General features: G+C 35.3%; 1 protein-coding gene across 4 annotated transcripts in view; it reads left to right on the top strand.

Annotated features, from left to right (window-relative positions):
* The window catches only part of TRIO (trio Rho guanine nucleotide exchange factor), a 223,615-nt gene that overhangs the window by 132,934 nt on the left and 70,753 nt on the right, over positions 1-19,928 (top strand). For all 4 annotated transcript variants that reach the window (XM_052704062.1, XM_052704064.1, XM_052704065.1 and 1 more), the window contains 14 exons: positions 692-807; positions 3,513-3,635; positions 4,867-5,061; positions 5,185-5,300; positions 5,820-5,886; positions 6,646-6,755; positions 7,454-7,523; positions 7,996-8,085; positions 9,980-10,072; positions 11,793-11,904; positions 13,908-14,098; positions 16,002-16,103; positions 18,232-18,374; positions 18,981-19,080. In XM_052704062.1, coding sequence (XP_052560022.1) covers positions 692-807; positions 3,513-3,635; positions 4,867-5,061; positions 5,185-5,300; positions 5,820-5,886; positions 6,646-6,755; positions 7,454-7,523; positions 7,996-8,085; positions 9,980-10,072; positions 11,793-11,904; positions 13,908-14,098; positions 16,002-16,103; positions 18,232-18,374; positions 18,981-19,080 — 1,628 coding nt within the window. The remainder of the gene's footprint in view (positions 1-691; positions 808-3,512; positions 3,636-4,866; positions 5,062-5,184; positions 5,301-5,819; positions 5,887-6,645; positions 6,756-7,453; positions 7,524-7,995; positions 8,086-9,979; positions 10,073-11,792; positions 11,905-13,907; positions 14,099-16,001; positions 16,104-18,231; positions 18,375-18,980; positions 19,081-19,928) is intronic.

Raw genomic sequence — 19,928 nt, 5'->3', positions numbered from 1 at the left:
CAGGAATGGAATAGCAGTGTGGATACAAGTATTTGATTACATGGAGATTCTATCAAGGCCCGATGAATGCTAATATTGAGTCAGCATACTCAATTACACTGTTGTTGGGTTTGTTTGTTTGTTTGTTTGTTTGTTTGTTTGTTTTTTGTTTTGTTTTGTTTTGTTTTTTTCCAAGAGGAATTACAAATTCAGTGGTTTAGTGTGTTCTTATTGTGCTGTGATGGTCGTGCTTGTTGTTGTAGTGACTTATGGTTACATATTTACCCGCATGTATTAAATACTTCGTAAGAAACTGGATATTAAGAAAAATGGGTTCTTTCCTATGGTTAATTTGGAACCCCAGGCAGGTTGTCATTACTTGTGTATGCTCGCTCTTTGTGAGAAAATTCTTCAAGAACTATCTTTGTCATAATACATTTTGAAGTCCTGTATAAGTAGCAGGCCCTGTATGAAAAGCATCTGGATGAAGAAAAGGCATTATTAATAGGCTTTAATTACATCTCTAGTTTCTTTAACCAACATTTCTGTAAGTAGTATTGACAAAGGAAAACATCACGACAAAGAGCAAAACAGAGCGTTAGAAACAGCGTATTACACATTCTACAGCATAAGCTACTTTCTACCACTGATTTTGATGTTATTTCAAAATTGGTTGTCACAACCTCTGGTGAAACTGTTTTTATTCCTTCAGATATCTTGAATGAACTCTTCCAGCGGGAGAACCGTGTGCTGCATTATTGGACCATGCGTAAAAGACGTCTTGATCAATGCCAACAGTATGTGGTGTTCGAAAGAAGTGCCAAACAGGTGAGGGTTCTATATAAAAATTCCCTTCAGTATAATCAGGATTTGACATTGATTGGCTTGTCCCACTGTTAGAAACTTGTTGCTGACTTCAGTACTTGAAACATCTGAAAGATCGATAATTAAATTAAAAAGTAAGAGGAATTATTTACTTTTAATATTTCTTTTAAAAGAAAATCTAATTGCTTCGACTGGCTTGGTGTCCTGCTGGCTAGTCTCATTTCTGCAAGTTTGTGTTTGAAAAGTTGTTACACTTGTTAATTTTCACACACACGGGTAATGGGACCAGAGTCGTAATGGCAACATTTTTCTCTCATGCTGCAGTGGGAGGGGATCTAATTAAACTGATTGGCAGTTCAAGAAAGAGAAGTTGGATAATTCAATAAACAATATAACTGAATGGCTGAGAAAGGTTTTGCAGTTTCTGTGTATTTGTTTTCTTGGTTTCTTAGGTTGTAGATCATTGTTATGTTTTGGGTTTTGTTTCTTTCTTTCTTTTTTTTTTTAAAGTTTAACAGTCTGGAAATAACCATTGAATAATTAAATAACTACAGTTGAAATAATCTCCTTTACTAATCATAATACTAACCCTAAAATTAAGCATGGGGTTCCAAGATGGAATTAGTAACTGGAATGATCTGCAGATACTTTTTTGTGTTTTGTTTTGTTTTGTTTTGTTTTTTTTAACTGGGTGCAGGACAAAGAAGGAAGCTCCTGTTCTGCAGAAAACAACACAATATCCATAGTGCGAAATATGGTTAGATGTACTTTACAGGACACAAAAAGCTAATCTTTTATTTCTTTCTGACAACCAGTGTAGACAGAGACTTAATGACTGGGGTTCTCTTTTGATCTCTCGAAATATTTCTGAAATCTCTTTTTCCTGATTCCATGAAGAAAGTAATGCAAGTTAAATCACAGAATGGAGTTAAATAAGAGCAACAATATCCCCCCTCTGGTCCCCTTCACCACTTTCTAACAACCTTAACTTCAGCTTCTGCCAAGCATGTGACCTACTTGCTTTTGTACAGAGGTTACTGACTAATGGTCAAACACTAGAGATAAAGATCTGTCAGCATTTTCATTGTAAATCCCATTATACAGCTGCCTCCCATTTAGTCAAACTGACAACTTTATTGGGACACTACAATTAACCAGAAAATCAAATTACCATTATCTTCATATAAAATTTTGTTGGGAATTTGGAAGAACCCATTCTTTGTACTTTCAGAACGCTATGCCATGCTGTAGGAAAAGCAAACATAGTAGTTTGCAAGAATAATGATAGAATGACAAACCATTCCAGAATTAAGGACTCACCTGGCCTCTAGATTTCACTAGTTTCTGTATGGTGATGTGTGTCTCCCGCATACAGTTCTGATCTTCGAATGAAGTGAGCTGGCCTAAACTGTAGGAATCAACACTGAGATCAATTTCAGTCATGTTCTACTCTGTAGAACTGCCAAGGAGTAACGAAAGGGTGGCATTTGCGGAAGGGAAGTTTTGTTTGTCACTCACACCAGCACTGTGTAATAAAGCCATGAAAAAAAAAGTCGGGTGGACTTAAAATTTGGAAAGAGGAAGTGTCAAAATAATTGTTATTAATGATATCAATAATACTCATGCTTCTTGTCCATATCATTCTTCACTGTCAAAGTTTCATATAAGAATGACAAGAAACATCGTACAGGCAACCAGTTGATGTGCCTCTCTTCTTTACTCTAGTCCAAGAGTTCTTGGTTTGTTTCCATCAGGGACACAGGAGTGTCTCATCAGGCTTGCATCCACGCTAGCATGCAACTAAGTAAATGACATTGTTGTATGCCCTTACAGTCTTTAAAATTCAGACATTCACATTCAGTATTCTAACCAAACCATGTTGAACTCTTTCAACATTTAATACTGGCCTTGTCAGAACCAAGAAGCTATTAAGTTCATGTGCTTATGAATGCTGCTAAAGCTGGCTGTATTAAGAGCTGAAAACAGCTTGGCAATGCAAGTCTTCAGTCACAGATTTGATTTTTGTGTTAAGCAGCAGTTTGCAAGGACTCTATTTTTTTCCTAGTAGACAGACAGTAAAGTTCATCACAACCAGTATGTTTTAAAGGACAGTGCTTATTAATGTGGGCAGAACATGGACCCTAACATGAGGCAGCATGATTTGTAATAGTAAGAAAGTAAGGTGCTAGGATGTGGAAGGGAAATAATTTTAGTATGGGGTTATTTAGTAATTTGGTTTCAGTAACAAAATACTACTGACTTTTACCAATGTACGTACATTAGTTTAACTGATGAATGTCACCATTCTTCCTTTGCTTTACATTTAACTTGTATGAGTACATGTAACTACATACCATACCTTGTGACACTGGAATATATATCAACTTAAGAGTGAAGAGTGAAGTGATTATTAAATCTCAAGTGCAGGGGAAGTTTAGCATATACATTTGTCAGTCTAATGTAATAATTTTTAAGGTTGGAAAATACATATTTATGTTGAAGTTCAGCAGGCCTGTGTTGCAACTAAAAAGTGGTTTTTCCTCACTTTTGGAGTATACGAGTGAAATCACAAATGCCACAAGTGGAATAGAATAAAATTTAACTGTCACCAACTTCTGTTCATGAAAAGCTTATTACAGTTGGTATCTATTGGCAAAAATATGTTGCCTTCATTCTTATTCTTCTTTTGTTCTTGATATTTATTTTAGGCTCTGGAATGGATTCATGACAATGGGGAGTTTTATTTATCCACACATACTTCCACTGGTTCCAGTATCCAGCATACTCAAGAGCTGTTAAAAGAACATGAAGAATTTCAGATCACAGCAAAGGTGAGATAAATAAAATTCAATATCATTAAAAAACAAACAAGCAAGACAATAAGGATGTCTGTTAAGCTTTGTTTTCTTGTGTTGGTTTTATCTCTGTATTTCTACTTAGAAAATAATAAAACAAAAGAGAATCAGAAGATAATCACTGCATTGCTTCAGCTTCATCAGCCTGATGTGCAATTGATTTCTTGTGACAGAATTGATTTTAAAAATGGTTGAAACAAAACAAACAAACAAAAAAAAACAACCAGAAACCTTGAAGATCTATGGTTTTTATTTTTACATCCTCATGTTTGTGGATTGCTCCATGATCATTTAGGATATAAAATACAAGAAGACAAATTATTCATCTGACATTTAATTAAAAAATAATAGAAAAATATAAAAATAATTACTCCTTAGATTAGTCTTTTGATTAAAGTCTGCAATTTACTGTATGGCTTTGAGTTATCACAGAGTTACAATCTTCTGTGTTTCTGGAGGCTTATTAGAGAATATATTCTTAATCCATTTAAGTGCAAAATACATAACTGAAATGCTGTGACAGATATGATTTTTGTTAAGTCCATGTATAAGGGGGGGAAGACTCCTGAGACTTTGTGAGTCAGGCCCAATGTTAGTGCTTCGGTGTAATGAGCAAAATGCCTTTGATGGGATCAAAATTCATTTGTATTAGTGCAAGGAAAATGTCCACGCTCTGAAAAGCTTGCCCAGGAGAGTTTAGTCTCTGGATTAGATATGGAGCATGTTTTTACTTCTATTCATGTAAAACCCAAGAAAACCTGTGTTACAGAGTCATAGAGGTTAGAAGGGACCTTTGGAGATCATATAATCCAGCCCCTGCTAAAGCAAGAGTTGTTTTAGGTAGGTTACACAGGAAAGCATCCAAGTGGGTTCTGAGTGTCTCCAGAGGAGACTTCACAACCTTTCTCTGGGCAGCCTGTTGGTGTGCTCTGCCACCCTTGCAGTAAAATTTTTCCTTGTGTTCATATGGAACATCCTGTCTTCCGGCTTGTGCCCATTTCCCCCTGTCCTTTCACTGGGCTCCACGAAAAAGATTCAAAGAGATTCTGTGACATTTCTTTAAAGAAAAGGGCATTTATTTAAAGGAGCAAGAGGTAGAAGCTTGCTCCTTCCATGACTTCTCCACCTGTACTTGGTAGCAGGTTAAGCAAAATGATCCCCTTCATGACAGGTAGAGTTAGTAACTGATATTTTCCTGTTTTCATAGCAAACCAAAGAGAGGGTGAAGTTGTTGATACAGCTGGCTGATGGCTTTTGTGAAAAAGGGCATGCTCATGCAACAGAGATTAAAAAATGTGTCACGGCAGTGGATAAAAGGTACAGAGACTTTTCTCTGCGCATGGAGAAATACAGGACCTCTTTAGAGAAAGCTCTGGGTATTTCCTCTGATTCCAATAAATCGGTAAGTGAAATTGGAGTGTGATGACTGACACATACAAAAAATATATATATTTGCTTCCTTTTGATTTATCTGTAGTTTTCTCCTGTCTCCTTCCTTAACCAATTCTTCCTTTCTTTCATGAAGAGCAAAAGCTTGCAGCTGGATATAATCCCAGCCAGTGTCCCTGGGTCAGAAGTGAAACTGCGTGATGCTGCTCATGAGCTTAATGAAGAAAAACGAAAATCTGCCCGCAGGAAAGAGTAATGAATTTATTTATTTTTAATAACTGAGAGTGCATAAATCAATCCTGATAATGAAGCAACTGTCATGGCTTGTCTGGAAGCTTAGAAATTGGATAAAAAGTAAAAGAAAGTAATACTATTCAGTAGCTCCTAGTGCTTTTCATTCACATGCTCATTCTTATAGGAATTTCTAGCATGTCTGAATCTCAGACTTTCAAAGCCATCCTAGACTTGTGTTAACCTGCTTTTTTTCTTTTTTAGAAATAATGTGAAATAAATGTGTAAGGAGAGGAAAGAGAATAAGCATCTGAGAAAACTTCCATCTTTTTCCCCATTTCTTTTTGCACTGGTTACTAATGCAAGAGTGCTATCTCTCATGTTTCCTTCATGTCTTTTTTCTCATAGCATTTCAGTTCTCAGACTTTCTTAGAGCAGTGGAAAAAGCAAAAGCTGATGAGAAATGTGTATTCTGGTTATTATGTATTCAAAACAATTATACAGATTGAGATTTGATTAGTCTTTCTGTTGTCACCTAAGGTTTATTATGGCTGAGCTGATTCAGACAGAAAAGGCTTACGTAAGAGACCTCCGAGAATGCATGGATGTAAGTTGTCTTTTTCAATGATCTTTGAAGACAAGATTCAATCTGTTGCTTTCTACTTCTTTCTGATTTTTAAAAACAAATGTTTAGTTTGTTGTCATAAGACCCAATTAACTATTTTTTCAGCTATTATGAAGAAACCTAAAATTACAAAATTGCAGCTTGATATCAGCCACTTCAGAATTTATTCTATATGTTTTGCTTCTGTCAATACTGTTTGTCTTTTTTTTTTTTTTTTTTTTTTTTTTTTTTTGAGAGGAGAAAAAAGGGGAGTGATTTAATTTATGTGCTTTGCTTGCAAGTGAGGACAGCTTGTGTTAATTCTCTTATTATGTGCATCACATGTTCTGCTACTCACTGACTTTTTGAATAGAAATTCAGGGAGATTCCATGGAAAGGTGCCCAGTGATTGTTATGCTCAAGCTAGTAATGATCAGTGTTAGCTGTTACACACAACATGAACTTCTAGACTGGAGACATGACCTTGATAAGCAATATCCTGAAGCACTAGAGGTTGTCAAGAGCACTATGCATCTTAAATGATGGAGTTTCAAGGACTGTATTAAATTGTCAGTTTTAGAACTTAAGTTTTCCTGTCAAAATCGCAAGGTCTGTGTGACACAACAGACAGTGTCACAACTGGTTTTGATGCTGCTGCATGATCTTCGCCAATTTCTCTCTGTGAATGCATGCTTACAGATACCTGAGTGCTTCTGTTCAGCATTCTAATGACCTTTCATGCATCTTTTTTGTTCTGGGCAGACGTATCTGTGGGAAATGACAAGTGGAGTTGAAGAGATCCCACCTGGTATTGTAAACAAAGAGCATATTATCTTTGGAAACATGCAGGAAATCTATGAGTTCCACAATAAGTGAGTGACTTATCTCTCATTTCCATTTCACTAGTAAATCCACATGATGACCTAAGGGATTTCCTAATGAAAATATTGTGCGTATGAATAATGGACTCTTTGCCATCAAAAATCTAAAAGATTTCTCCTCACATGGCTAAATTGTTTCATTTATTCCTTTTTGGAGCTTGACATACACCATTAGAAACTCTCTTTTTCAATCTCAGACATCTTTGAGCTTTTAAGAAATTATTAGGGTGCATTAAAATACTGCTGTAGGTTTTTCAGTTGTCACAAAGAGATGGAAATCACTAAACTCAACAAAATACAGATATTGCACAAACATCAGTATCTTTAGTTAATGTGAGCATTCAAAAATAATTCAACCTTTTATTTCTCTTGACATGAAGAATAAACTTTTCCTTAAACTCAGAAAGTAGGAAACCTTCTAGATGGGGAACTACGTTCAATTTTGTGTACTGCAAGTATGTGCTGAAGCAATTTCTGATCTTTGCATCAGAACTTGTATTGAATTGCTTTATATTAGTTCTTATATTGCACGTTTGTCACCTATTCCTTTCTTCCTGTGTTAGCTCATGATGTTAGTATGAATTAGAGTAAGTTTTCTGTCTTCATTCACAGACGATAGATCAATATCAGTTGCTCTAATGAAAACATTTCATTTGCCTTACACTGTATTTTTTTTTCTCTACCCATAGTATATTCCTCAAGGAGCTTGAAAAATATGAACAGTTACCAGAAGATGTTGGACATTGCTTTGTGACATGGGTAATGTACTCAGAGTTGCATTTAGAAATAATAATGGAGATAGGAAGAAGGGATGGGTGGATAATAGATCTCAAATATCTTTGTATCTTGAGTCTCTGTAAAAGTAACTATTCTTTGAAATTTGAGTAAAATTTTGTCTATCTTTAACTGAAAAATAATTATGGTGTGGTTCTCCAATGCCCGTGCTTTGCTGCTCTGAAAGTTTATGTGGGTTGCCTAAACCTGCATGTGGGTTTTTGTTTAGTTCAGTATCTTTTTATTAGCTATGTATTATCTACTTTCACATACGTTACTGTTGCTTTCAGTCTCATTTTTCTGATACATTTTATTGTGCTGCCAGACTTGAAAAATAATTCTATGTCACTTAGTTTCTTGAGACAGAAGATACGTTCTTTGACAACTGTAGAAAACGTTTTTGAGACAGAAGTTATGCTCTGTGATAACCTGTATAAATTTTCATTTTGATCTGCAGGCAGACAAGTTCCAAATGTATGTTACTTACTGCAAAAATAAGCCAGATTCTACCCAGCTAATATTAGAACATGCAGGAGCATACTTTGATGTAAGTACTTTATGTCCATCTTAAAAATGTCTTCCTATTTTGAATAATGTACCTATATTTATTTATGTCAAGTGCCTTATTTCTTAAGAATATGCAAGCTTCCTGTTACTAATAATGCAATTTACTGTCAACTTAAGAAAGTCGATTATATCCCTTACTCCATTAATTTATATTCCTCAATTGGTCTCTTAAATCAGTCAAATCAGTGTTAGAAGTCACTGTTATATCACAACAGTTCAGAAGTGTAAGCAGGTTTGGGCAGCAACAGCCAAAACATAAATCTCCAGTTTCTCAAGCACATTCTGTAAATCTTAGTATTTTAATTTGCTTAGGTTGCATTGTACAAAATAAAAATGACAGTCTTTGTTACATTTCTTGGGGCAGCTTTAACTTGTAATTGATTGCAGTGGTAATTCAGTTGACTTGCACTGTTTGTAGCTGCTAAACCAACCATTGCTCTTTCGATCTCCAAAGTTATTTGGTCTACATGTAACATTCCACTTAAGAGAAGACCAAAATGTAGCAGTTGTTAGAGCTTTTAGATAATTTTGGCTGCTTTGAAGGATGTGTTGGTATGGTTGAAAGTACATCTATAGGTGATTCAACTATGTTGCTCTCTATTCATTTTGTTTCCACCTTTCCAGTGATGAGCTACTAGTAGTGACAGCAACATTTTTTTAGTATTGTTTATAAAAGCAGAGTGGGGGACATTTGAGTAATAATATCACTGAAGTTCTTTCTGTTAATTTCAAATCTATCACTAGGGTGATAGAAATTCTAAAGGTAAAGTCCTTCTGTGAAGCCTCTCTTAAGTTTTGAGTCACTGTACAAGAACCGATGGGCTACATGAAAACGGGCAGATATGACCAAAAGATTTCAAAGAAAAAACTTAGTAAATGCTACTTTAAGAATCAATAAGGGGCTCTGATTAATTTGTATTAGAAATTTATTCTTGCTACCATTTTTGATGCAATCTCCTTTGATCCCTGTATTTTACTATTGTATCCATGGCTCTCAATTTTCTAATACAGGTAGAATAGAAAAGTGCAGGCCTGACTGTATACAGGTAAATTCAAGGAGTTGCATTGAAATTCCCATTTTGAGCATTTCTGATACTGTAATCATGGTTAAAAAGCATATAGCTACGGTGCATCAACCTGCTGTTTGAAATGGTGCGGTTAAAATGCATACACTATTGTAATAAATGGCAAATGCTGGCCTTGAAATTCAACCATGATTGGTATTTGAAATCTGTAATTCTTCCCTGTAATTATGACGTGATTATATTTTCCTCCTTTAGCTTATTGGATGACTTGTTTGTTTGCTTTTAAGTGGCTCCGCTTTCTTTTCAGTCTCTTGTGTAACCTCTTTCCTTTGGTTAGAAAATGTTACTTCTTGCTCCCCCTTGTGGCTCTGGAACAGCTCTTGGGGAAATACACTCTGTAACTATCAGTTGATTTAGCAGATGATGCCAAGAACCTTATTCCTCAGCATGTATGCAATAGTCCTCACTTTTCCCTGGAACACTGAGTTGTTTTTGTTTTTTTTTTTTTTCTTTTCTCTACTGAAGGTAAAGTAACAAGAATTATAGATCTTACTTAATAAAATTGTTGCCACTTGTTCGATGTCTCTCATCACTGCTATTTGAATTTAGGTCTGTTGAAACATTTTACAGGTGTACCCTTGGATGTGTTTATACAAAGTGAGCAGGCAAATGCACAGTCAGATCACTTGCTGTGGCTGGAATGTATCGTCATCTTGTCGTTTATTTATTTATTTACTTACTTCTTGCTAAAATAGAAATGTTGGCTGATGTCTGCCACATAGCCTTCAGAACAGGCTTGAATCTGCTTGTGGGTACTCACAAGTCCTCAAATACTTGCTTTTTGTGTAGGAGATACAACAGCGACATGGACTGGCCAACTCTATCTCTTCTTACCTTATCAAACCTGTCCAGAGGATAACAAAATATCAGCTTCTTTTAAAGGTCAGTACTAATTCAAACTTCTTTCTGAGTTTCTGCTGCTCGTAAGCAAGCAAAGCTCTTTCTGAAATCAGAAAGGCTTTTTTACTCTTCACTCTGAGACTACAGCATCCTGAGCAGACATACTTCTAAAAACACTGAAAATGAAAGAAAGCATAAATAAGAAACTTCTGGTCCAGATTTCTGTAAATCAAAAAGATAACTCTCTATTAATGTATACTTAGAAAATATCTTCGGCATTTCTGGAGCAAACAAGTAATTAGTAGCTGCATAAACAGGTGTATTTTTTTAATGGTTTCTGAAACAAATTTTCTACAAACCATTAGCTGTGTTTATGGTACAAACTACTGTAAAATATTGGTATGTATGTGTATCAAATGCTTGCACAACATTTGTTACTTCTAATATTCCCAGTGATGTCAAGTTGGAAATGGATCTACTGTTTTAGTTGAAACTATTTTCTGTTCTCCCCTTGCAAAAAAAGATGCAGCTTGATTAAGTTAGAACTTATAGAGATAGGCTGTCATGTTTTAGAAGTTTTGGGGACTGATTTCAACAGCTGTTGAATCTAAATGTCTTAGGTGATGCAATATTGAAGGGACAGGATAGATTGATTTTACCAGTCTTTTCAGAGCCAGATGGCTTTTCTGCATAGTAAAATGGATATAAATTTGATGAATGCTGGATTTTCTTTTCTTCTACAAGATAAGAGGTGTGAAACATGAAAGGATGAAGAGCCCAAATCCTGAATGATGGCAGAACATTTCCAGTTTCAGAAGTTCTGTTTATATGTCCACATAATATTGAAGCTACCAATCTTCTGCCTCTAGAAGAGGACATTCAGTTGTACTTCTCTGCTATTTTGTCATCCAAAACTTAAGCGCAGCATTGTTCTGTTTTGCTACAGTGATGGATGATATTGGTAGTTAAATAGAAATAGGCAATTATGATGACAGTAGGAATCACTTGGCTTTCTCATTAAAAAGGAATTTAAACTTGAATGAATTAAGAATAGCAGAAGAAAATAATGCATTCTTTTAGTCATACAAGCTACATTTTATCTTGATACCATTCAAAAACTTGAAGAATGTGAGGAAATTTGAATATCAGGTCTTGTATCATGAATGAGCACTGAACTGCATTGCCTTAAATTCCATTGCAACATTTCAACACATTCTCTTCTCTAACTTCTGTCCCTCATTTAATAGTTGTTTGTATACAAACTTTTTTTGTCTCTAAGAGGCTTTCAGCTGTTTGAAGACAGAGTAGAGTACATCATTGAATATTGGAAATGAAACAAAGTAAATCCTTTAATTAGCAGTAATACAGATCAGGTATTTGGTGCAATGAAGTGAAGGTTACATACAGATACATTTATTCTGTCCCATTTTCCACCAGCTTCATGAGTTGGGACCTGTACAGTTCTGGATCTTGACATAGTGCTACATCCAATAGCTGCATCTGTGCTTACAGGAAAAAAAAGTCCTTAATGTGTTTTCTGAAGATTTGTTATTAATCAAATTATTTAAATTAGAGGTGTTTAGGCAGCAGTTTAGGTTGCTCTACAAAGAACAGATACTGATAAGTACAAAATATGCTATCGCGTCATTGGAGGAATAAGTTTAAAATAGATTTTACATTCCACAATGTTTCTTTGCATGTTAGAAGTAGCATTTTGTACTAATATAGAGAGAGGATGCTCATGTCTGCTTATCTTTTGCAGGAGTTGCTCACGTGCTGTGAAGAAGGTAAAGGTGAGATTAAGGATGGCCTGGAGGTGATGCTTAGTGTGCCAAAGCGAGCCAATGATGCCATGCACCTCAGTATGTTGGAAGGTAGGATTAAAGTCTTCTAACTCAATCATATATAATAACTTTTTATGTTACTGTATATCGAGGAAATCTGAAGAACATGAAGACTTTTCGTCTCTGTGTTTATATTTTATATGCCTTTTATTGGGAGGTAAATAAAATGCAGACTTACTGAAGAAAATAAATTGTTGGACAATGGATAGAGGTTGTTAGTTTTTTAAAAATGTTCTTTCATCCTACTCAACATCTCTGCCACTGCAGAATTGAAAAATATGTAGAGTAATAAAAGTTTTCTACCAGCCTACTAAATTAATGGTCGGATTTAACTTCGGCTAAATTTTCCAAGCAGTGTCTTTAACTTCTTTATAAGAGGAACATAAGTGTATTAGAGTTGATTTTTCTGATTTATGTATCAAATAATGGCCTCCAAGAAATTTGTACTTTTCACATCTGTTTGCTGCCTGTTTCTTAACAGACTTCTGGTTGAAGTGAAATGTATTTTCTGGCAGTAAAAAGTCAGTGTAAGCCAATTTAGTATGAGTCTTAGCCAGTACAGCATAATCATGTTCGTGGCAGACAGTTGATATTGGAAGTAATTGCTTCTATGTGCTGAGAACAACTTTCTGCCAAAATCCATTTTGCTGTTGGCACATTATCATGTATGACAGTACCATCATACATTTAATAATAAAACTGGGTATTTTTTTGCAAAGTAGATTTCTTTAAAGTTAAAAGCAGAGCAACTCTAGCCTGCCATTGCAGAATAAAAACTTAGTGTGCTTTCAGTCAAAATTGCTTTTCTTTCTCTGTGCCTTCTTAGAGCTTGTCATAGAATTTGCAGTACCATGCAAGTTAATATAAAATGTACCTTGGTTTGACAGGTTCTTGGTCATGTGAATGCTCTAGGTCATCACTCTTTCCTGATTTTAAACAACAGCAATATAGGTCAATCTTAAGGATCCATTCTAAATGCTTTGTTCAGGAGATGATGTTAGTAGAAATGCTGACCAGCATTGGTAATGATCTTCTAACGCAGGGAATGTGACTCTGGAGAATATCCTAATCTTTTACATAAGTTGGTTTTATAATAAATCATGCGTGTATAGTTGAGTCATTCCATGTTAAACAAATACAGTGAGTGAGCACATTTCCTCTTTGTGTCTCTGGAGGTTTTTGAATGAACATGTTGAAGCAACTTACATCTGATGCTCTCCGGACTTTTCCCTCTTTGGAACTGTAAGAACTGTTGTTCTCTTGAGAAGGATGGTTTTTCTGTTGAGACTATTGGCAAGAAGTATCTCTTCAAAATGCAGTTTTATACTGCTCAGAAGAGTATGGAAGACTAAATTCTGTTACCCTGCAGCTCTAAAACTCCATATTAACCTGGGAGAACACTGTTGCTAGAATTCATTCGTATTCTCAACCTTCATCTTTGTTATGTGTAAAGATAAATAATCCAGCTCCTATTTCTTTATTGCAGAGTGGATCAGTGGCAGGCAGGTGGCAGATCTACGTGGCAACAGCTCCAGGCTGCCATCTTTTTTCATTCTCTATTGGAATATGTTTGCATGCATGTTTCATGCACAATAGGGAAGCTGTATCAGCAAAAGAGATGGCATTTGGGAGCCATTGTTGTCAGAATGTTATCTGTTGTGTCTTTGCAAGCTGCTCACTTTTTACAGTAGCAAAAACCTCACAAGAAAAATAGTTTTCTTTGCAGGGGAAGTTTGGGAAGCCAACAGGGCTTCCATTTGCCAGCGAAATGCTGCCAGAATAGTTGATAAACTTCTTAACAGTTAGATTTCTAAATTTAGGCATAGGCTTGAGCTACAGTTTCATTTAGTTTATTACAGTGTTGGGGCTTTTTTTTTTTTTTTTTTTTTTAGCATTGCTTTCTTGGAATTCTATCTTTTGCAAGCTGTATTTGGAAAAATAAATTAATTGCTTAATGAACAGTAGCTGTGCTTTTTAAACTTCTCATATTATCAACTTTTCATGCTGATATTTTCTTCTCCCTGGGTTTTTAGGCTTTGATGAAAATATAGAATCTCAGGGAGAGCTCATCCTTCAAGAATCCTTCCAAGTGTGGGACCCCAAAACTCTAATTCGAAAGGGAAGAGAGAGGCACCTTTTCCTTTTTGAGATGTCCTTGGTTTTTAGTAAAGAAGTAAAGGACTCAAGTGGAAGGAGCAAGTACATTTACAAGAGTAAACTGTTTGTAAGTATGGGAGACCAAGTAACCATATTTAGAAACCTGGTGAGATGATTATGATTATGTTCAGATCGTTTAAACTTGCCTGACAAACTGGAACAATTGTAGCACGCTGTGTAAACTGAATATTCAAACTTTTCTGTTTTCTCATGCTTTCGAGGACAAAAGAGCATAGGCCAAAAGCAGCTGCTGCTGAAGGCTTTATATTAATATTGGTGTGCTATAGAAAGCAGAAGGGTGGAAGGAATTTACAGAAAGCTTTTCTGTTACTAATTTACTAGTCATGTTACAGTAATAGCACTAGTTTTATTCCAGTGGGCATTCTACACATACTGGTCTGTAAATGCAAGAACTATTTGTTATGGAAGTAAATTCTAGGTTGTTTACTGAGGCTAGTTATCTCATGGTAATTGTTTGGTTTTTTTTTTCTTTTACAGAATAAGAGATAGCTCTTATGGTCTAATGAAAGAATGTAAAGATGAGAATTTGTGCATTCCCTTTAAAAATAGGAAAAAAAATCCCTCTTGCATTCATTATGTGTATGCTTTACAAGTGTAATCCACATATCTTATTGAATAACATTGGATGAGAGCAGTATTCACACTCTGTAAAATTAGCAACAATGAATTGAATTTCTCAGGCAACAGTCTCCATCAGTTTGCTCTGCATTGGTTGGGAACAAAACTAGTTTTTATGATAGACAATTAAAAACAATTACTTAACCGCTCACTCTAAAGGACTTTATTCTTCTGTTGATCTGTTGGGTTATATGGCCAAATTTAGGTAATATAAGTATCGAGCCTTTTCTGTCTACTTCAAGTGCTTCTCCCTCTTTCTTTTCCCTTTCCCACTTCCATGTCCACACTAATAAAGCACGTTGGTTCAAAAACCTCTTTTTTCTCTATTATGCTTTGTATGTTCTGTTATTTCATTTCAAACACCTGTTGTCCTTCTTGATACAAGGTAGTTAGTACCTATCAAAGCTGCAGCAGCTTTTGTTATCTTGTCTCCCTTTGGTTCCCTGAAGAACTTGGAATACAAAAGAAACTTCAGGTACTGGAAGGTAGCATCAGCTGCCTAGTCATTGTATGGGAGAGGAGGCAGAGCTGCAAAGTCAGTCCCACAAGGTTGTAATGACAGTTCATTTGGAAATGAGGGAAAAATGCAGCTTCTAATGATGTAAGAATGTTTAGCAACTATCTTTTGGAGTGAGGACTCTTGTAGTTTGAGCTGAATTTCTCACTTGTTATTTATCTATCTATCTATCTATTTATTTATTTATTTTGGAGCAGAGTCTGTATGTATTGTTTAAATAGAAACAAATTCACGATTGTTATTCTAGTTGGAAAGCAAAAACATTTTGAATGATAATTGACTATAAAGTTCTGACATCCAAACATTCGCAGAAACTGGTTGTTAGTGTAGTTGTCCCTAGGGAAATGACATTTTATTTTTTTAATCCATTTCAGGGAGAATAAAATGCTATGAAGAAGAAAAGCAAAAAAATCAATAACTAATAAATGTCCCTGATAAAAATTAGCAAAGAGAAATACCAACATTTAACTTTAACCAAGCATTTCTATTTATTTTATTTAGAGTTATAAGTTATATTCTTTTTTTGGTCAAGTCAGAAAAGTAAAAAAAGCAAATCAATATTTAAGAGTATAAGTATTATAGTATATAGCTAGTTTATTGGAAAAGTGCTTAGCTTGCAGTCATTGCTTTTGAAGAGGCCTCACCGCCTACCCCAGAATAAAGAATTCTCTCTGAAGCTCAGAAGTTAGACTGAAGCTTCTAAAACTGTCTTTAAATAGCAGAGCTCAGCTATTGAGAATATTAGCATCCCTTTGTGTCTGCTGACCAAAAAAAAAAATTACCATGGAGTCCTCACTTTTTTTTTTAATTCCAGACTTCTGAATTGGGTGTCACAGAACATGTTGAAGGAGATCCCTGCAAGTTTGCTCTGTGGGTTGGAAGAACACCGACTTCAGACAACAAAATTGTTCTAAAGGTAATTTTAGCTTATATGCTTAGTGAATGTGTATAGATATACTCAGTCTTGTAGTTGTCCTTGCTTTTTAGGAAGGCAACAAGTGATGATTTCTGCTACTTTGAGACGGACAGCTGCTGACAGATAATCTTCCTTTGTATAGAATTGGCTGTGATGTACATCTAACTAAAGAGACTTGACAGCAGAAGGGAATCTGTGTTGGCTTAATGGAGATTAACAAACTTGATTTGGAAATTAATAAACAAACTTGAAATTAATAAACAAACTTGATTTGGAAATAGGAACAAATATTTTGATCCACAGACTTGAATTTTGGAGCTCAAATCCACTAGGACAGGGCAGGTGATATCTTTTATTCTCAAGTAGCTGAGTAGCTGTTGGTGATGGTTTGTTTTATGGCCTGCGTTTTTATGGAGAAATAGTATGGAAGATTTTAATAAGTTTATATAGCCTGCAACTTTTTATAAAGGTTCTTGCCTGTGAATGGAAGTGTGTGCAATACCTATAAATCTTGTATTTGGGAAGTTACAGACATTAGTAGAATACCTTGACTAGTTAGGGTAATCACTAACACCATTTTTCATTTGGCCGTTGCATAACCTGAAGCCTACTGTTTCATTTTTAATGGCTAATTTGACATATTTTGAGGACTGTGTCAACTGAAACTTTTCTATTTTATCTCTTAGTTGTGTTGAGATGAGTAAAAATTTTATCCTCCCATTTACCAATTAATGCATCTACAAATAAACCCTTTTTTTTTTTCAGATATATTTTGGTGGTTACTCAATAATGTTGCTTTAAAAGGACCACTCAAATTTATACATTTTCCTAGCGAATTCCAGACTAAAGAGAGACTCACATTAGTTTCTGTACAAGCACTTGATGAGTGCAGGAAGATAGGATTTAACATCACTGAATAATACAATATAATTTGACAGAATGTGCTTTGCTATCTGAAGTGATCTTCCCACAATAGAATGGTAAAAAGGATTTTGTTTTCAAGGATGCTCTACGTACAATCACCTTAAATTGTTCCTGTTCTGTTCTATTCTCTTCTCTACTTTAAGTACAGAGTATTTAGATGATCTTTATGGTATGTCAAGTTTTTCAGTGGTTTTATTGATTTTTTTGGTTCATTTTTGAAGGTAGAGTGCAGCACATGAATAATATAAGTAAATGTCATGAAAACACTAGATAAAAGATTTAACAGTGTATTTGGTTTCATTTCCTAAATACTTTTGATTGTAAAAGGAAAAGATCTTTTTCCTAGCTATTCACTGCTGCTTCAATTTTTTTTGCACCTTTACAATCATATTTTCATTTCCCCTTTTATTAAATGTTTACAGTATACTAGAAGCCAATTTGTTCAGAAGATAACAATTGAAAGAAAGAAGAACTACATATAATAGTTTATTTAGGTCTGCACCAATGCTTATATTTAATAGTATTTCAGTTGTAAGGTAATGAAATTAAATTGGATTCAATAATCATATTACATATTGGGCAGCTGGATATCAAATCTTTTCTAGGATTATCTCCAAAATACAGATGGTATATTGCATACAGTTACTGAAATACAATCCCTAAACAAACTTTCTGCTTCCTTGTGCATTTCAAAAATGGGAAGAATGCTGCATAAGTACTGTTGTGGAAGTGTGTGTGTCACAATGTAAGTTAATTGTTTTTTCAATGATAGCAGGATATTATATTAAGTTAGGCCTAGTACATGGTATGAATTTAAAAAATAAAATAAAATAAAGAATAAAAAAGCCCCACAGTATTCAGGATAGTATTACTGGAATTCCTGAAGTAAGTCAATTCACCTTGTCTATCATGTGGTGCATACAAGGCTTCAGCCTTTTTGAGCCGTTAAGTTATAAAAGAATCTGAATCTTAAATAAAATAGTTTTTAACAATATTGGCAATGTTGACAAGCAAAAGTAGTACTGATGGTTCAAAATAAAGACAACTATCTTGAATTTCCATTTTTCTGTTCAAGTTTTCAAAAATGATTCACATAATCTTTCTTTAAGCCTTTCATTTGGTATTCATTCGTTGATGATATGTGTGGATTTTTCTCAGCTACAACAGTCTGTTCTGGTGTTTTTGTTTCTTTTACATATCAAAGGCATCCAGTATAGAGAATAAACAGGACTGGATTAAACACATCCGGGAAGTGATACAAGAAAGGACCATTCATCTGAAAGGAGCATTGAAAGAGCCAATCCACATCCCAAAAACAGCACCAACAACAAAACAGAAAGGAAGAAGGTAATTACTATTTTAAATAGTCAGAGATCTCTGAGTATGCCATTTCAACAGCACTATTTCCTCTATTGAATTTCTAATATCTTTCAGTAAATTGGACAAAACCAAGAGTAATTGTGTCCAGTTTTGTCATATAATTGATTTCTAATTTCCTGCAATGCTACATGTGTTGAGATTTCTGTTCTGAACAGTTCCTGACTAGTGCAGGTCTGGCCATTACAGAAGGGATTTGAAACAGCACTACAGGATAACTGTACATTTCAGATTTTTACAATTCTGTGTGTGTGTTCCTCATACTCAGGACCTTGGTATCCTTTGACAGAGCTTAAATGTGTGGCTGAGCAGTCTGCTTCCTAGCTTTGGATTTGTTTCTTATATGCCATAGTCCTGACTGGTTGGTTGTATTAAATTCAATGCGATGTTGTCACTGAACAAAAGAATGCCTGTAGAAAAAAGAATTAAGCGTTGAATTCTTCACCTGTGCATCAGTTATTTTGTCTAGCTTGTGCCTCTTGCCACAATATTGAGGTGCCCCTTGTATAGAGTGGGATCTAACACATCAAAAATTCAGTGCTAGTGTTGTAATGAAAAAAAATGAATTATTTGCAGAGATGGCGAGGACCTGGACAGTCAGGGGGATGGTAGCAGCCAACCTGATACTATTTCAATTGCCTCTCGAACTTCACAGAACACGCTTGACAGCGATAAGGTAAGTTTCTCAGGTGCTGCTCTGTTGTGAAAGCCAATGATTCATTCCTTAGTGTGAGTTAGCATCTGAAATTAGTAATGGCAGTATGGAAGCATTCCATCTTTTACAAATAGCTGTATACAATAAAGAAAATGTACGGAATGTAGTGGGTTTGCACGAGTGTTGTCTGCATCCAGTAGGTCATAAAAGAAATTCAGTTTATTCCATACTGAAACTGTTTCTTCTCTTTCTTCTGGCAGTTGTCTAAAGCATTGACGTAAAGTTATGTTTTGCGTAAAATTGAATGCTGTGCATAGAATTTTTCACAATATCTGCCTTAACCTTTCTGAAGTGGTTGAACTAGAGGGAATGGCCTTAGATTACATCAGGAGAGGTTCAGGTTGGTATTAGGAAAAATTTCTTCTCTGAAAGAGTGGTCAGATGCTGGAACAGGCTGCCCAGGATGTGGTTGAGGCTGTTTCTTGAACACCTCCTCAAGTTTAGATGTTGATATTCAGTGGACGTGGTTCAGTGGGGCAATACTGTTGGTAGGTGGACAATTGGACTAGATCTTGGAGGTCTTTTCCAACCTTTATGATTCTGTGACTCTCTGAAAGCCTACCATCCATTTTTTGATGAACTTGAGGTTGGTGGTTTTCATGTGTTTACTTTTGTGAAGCAAAAATACTATCCAGTGTTCACGCATTAGAGAATTTTCACTTTCTGCCTGACAGCTAATGAAAATCACCATATTAAAGAGGAGTAACCCACCAGTCCAAGAGTCATATGATACCAGTACTAGTGCTTCCTTTCCTTCATCTTTGTAGATTCTGGATGGGTTGTCTCATAATGATAGCACAGATAAAGCT

This window comes from Tympanuchus pallidicinctus, unplaced genomic scaffold, assembly GCF_026119805.1.
Source record: "Tympanuchus pallidicinctus isolate F22 unplaced genomic scaffold, pur_lepc_1.0 scaffold5, whole genome shotgun sequence".
NCBI classification, from domain to species: domain Eukaryota; kingdom Metazoa; phylum Chordata; class Aves; order Galliformes; family Phasianidae; genus Tympanuchus; species Tympanuchus pallidicinctus.
Note: the sequence above shows the minus strand (reverse complement) of the source record. Positions and strands in the feature narration are given on the sequence as shown.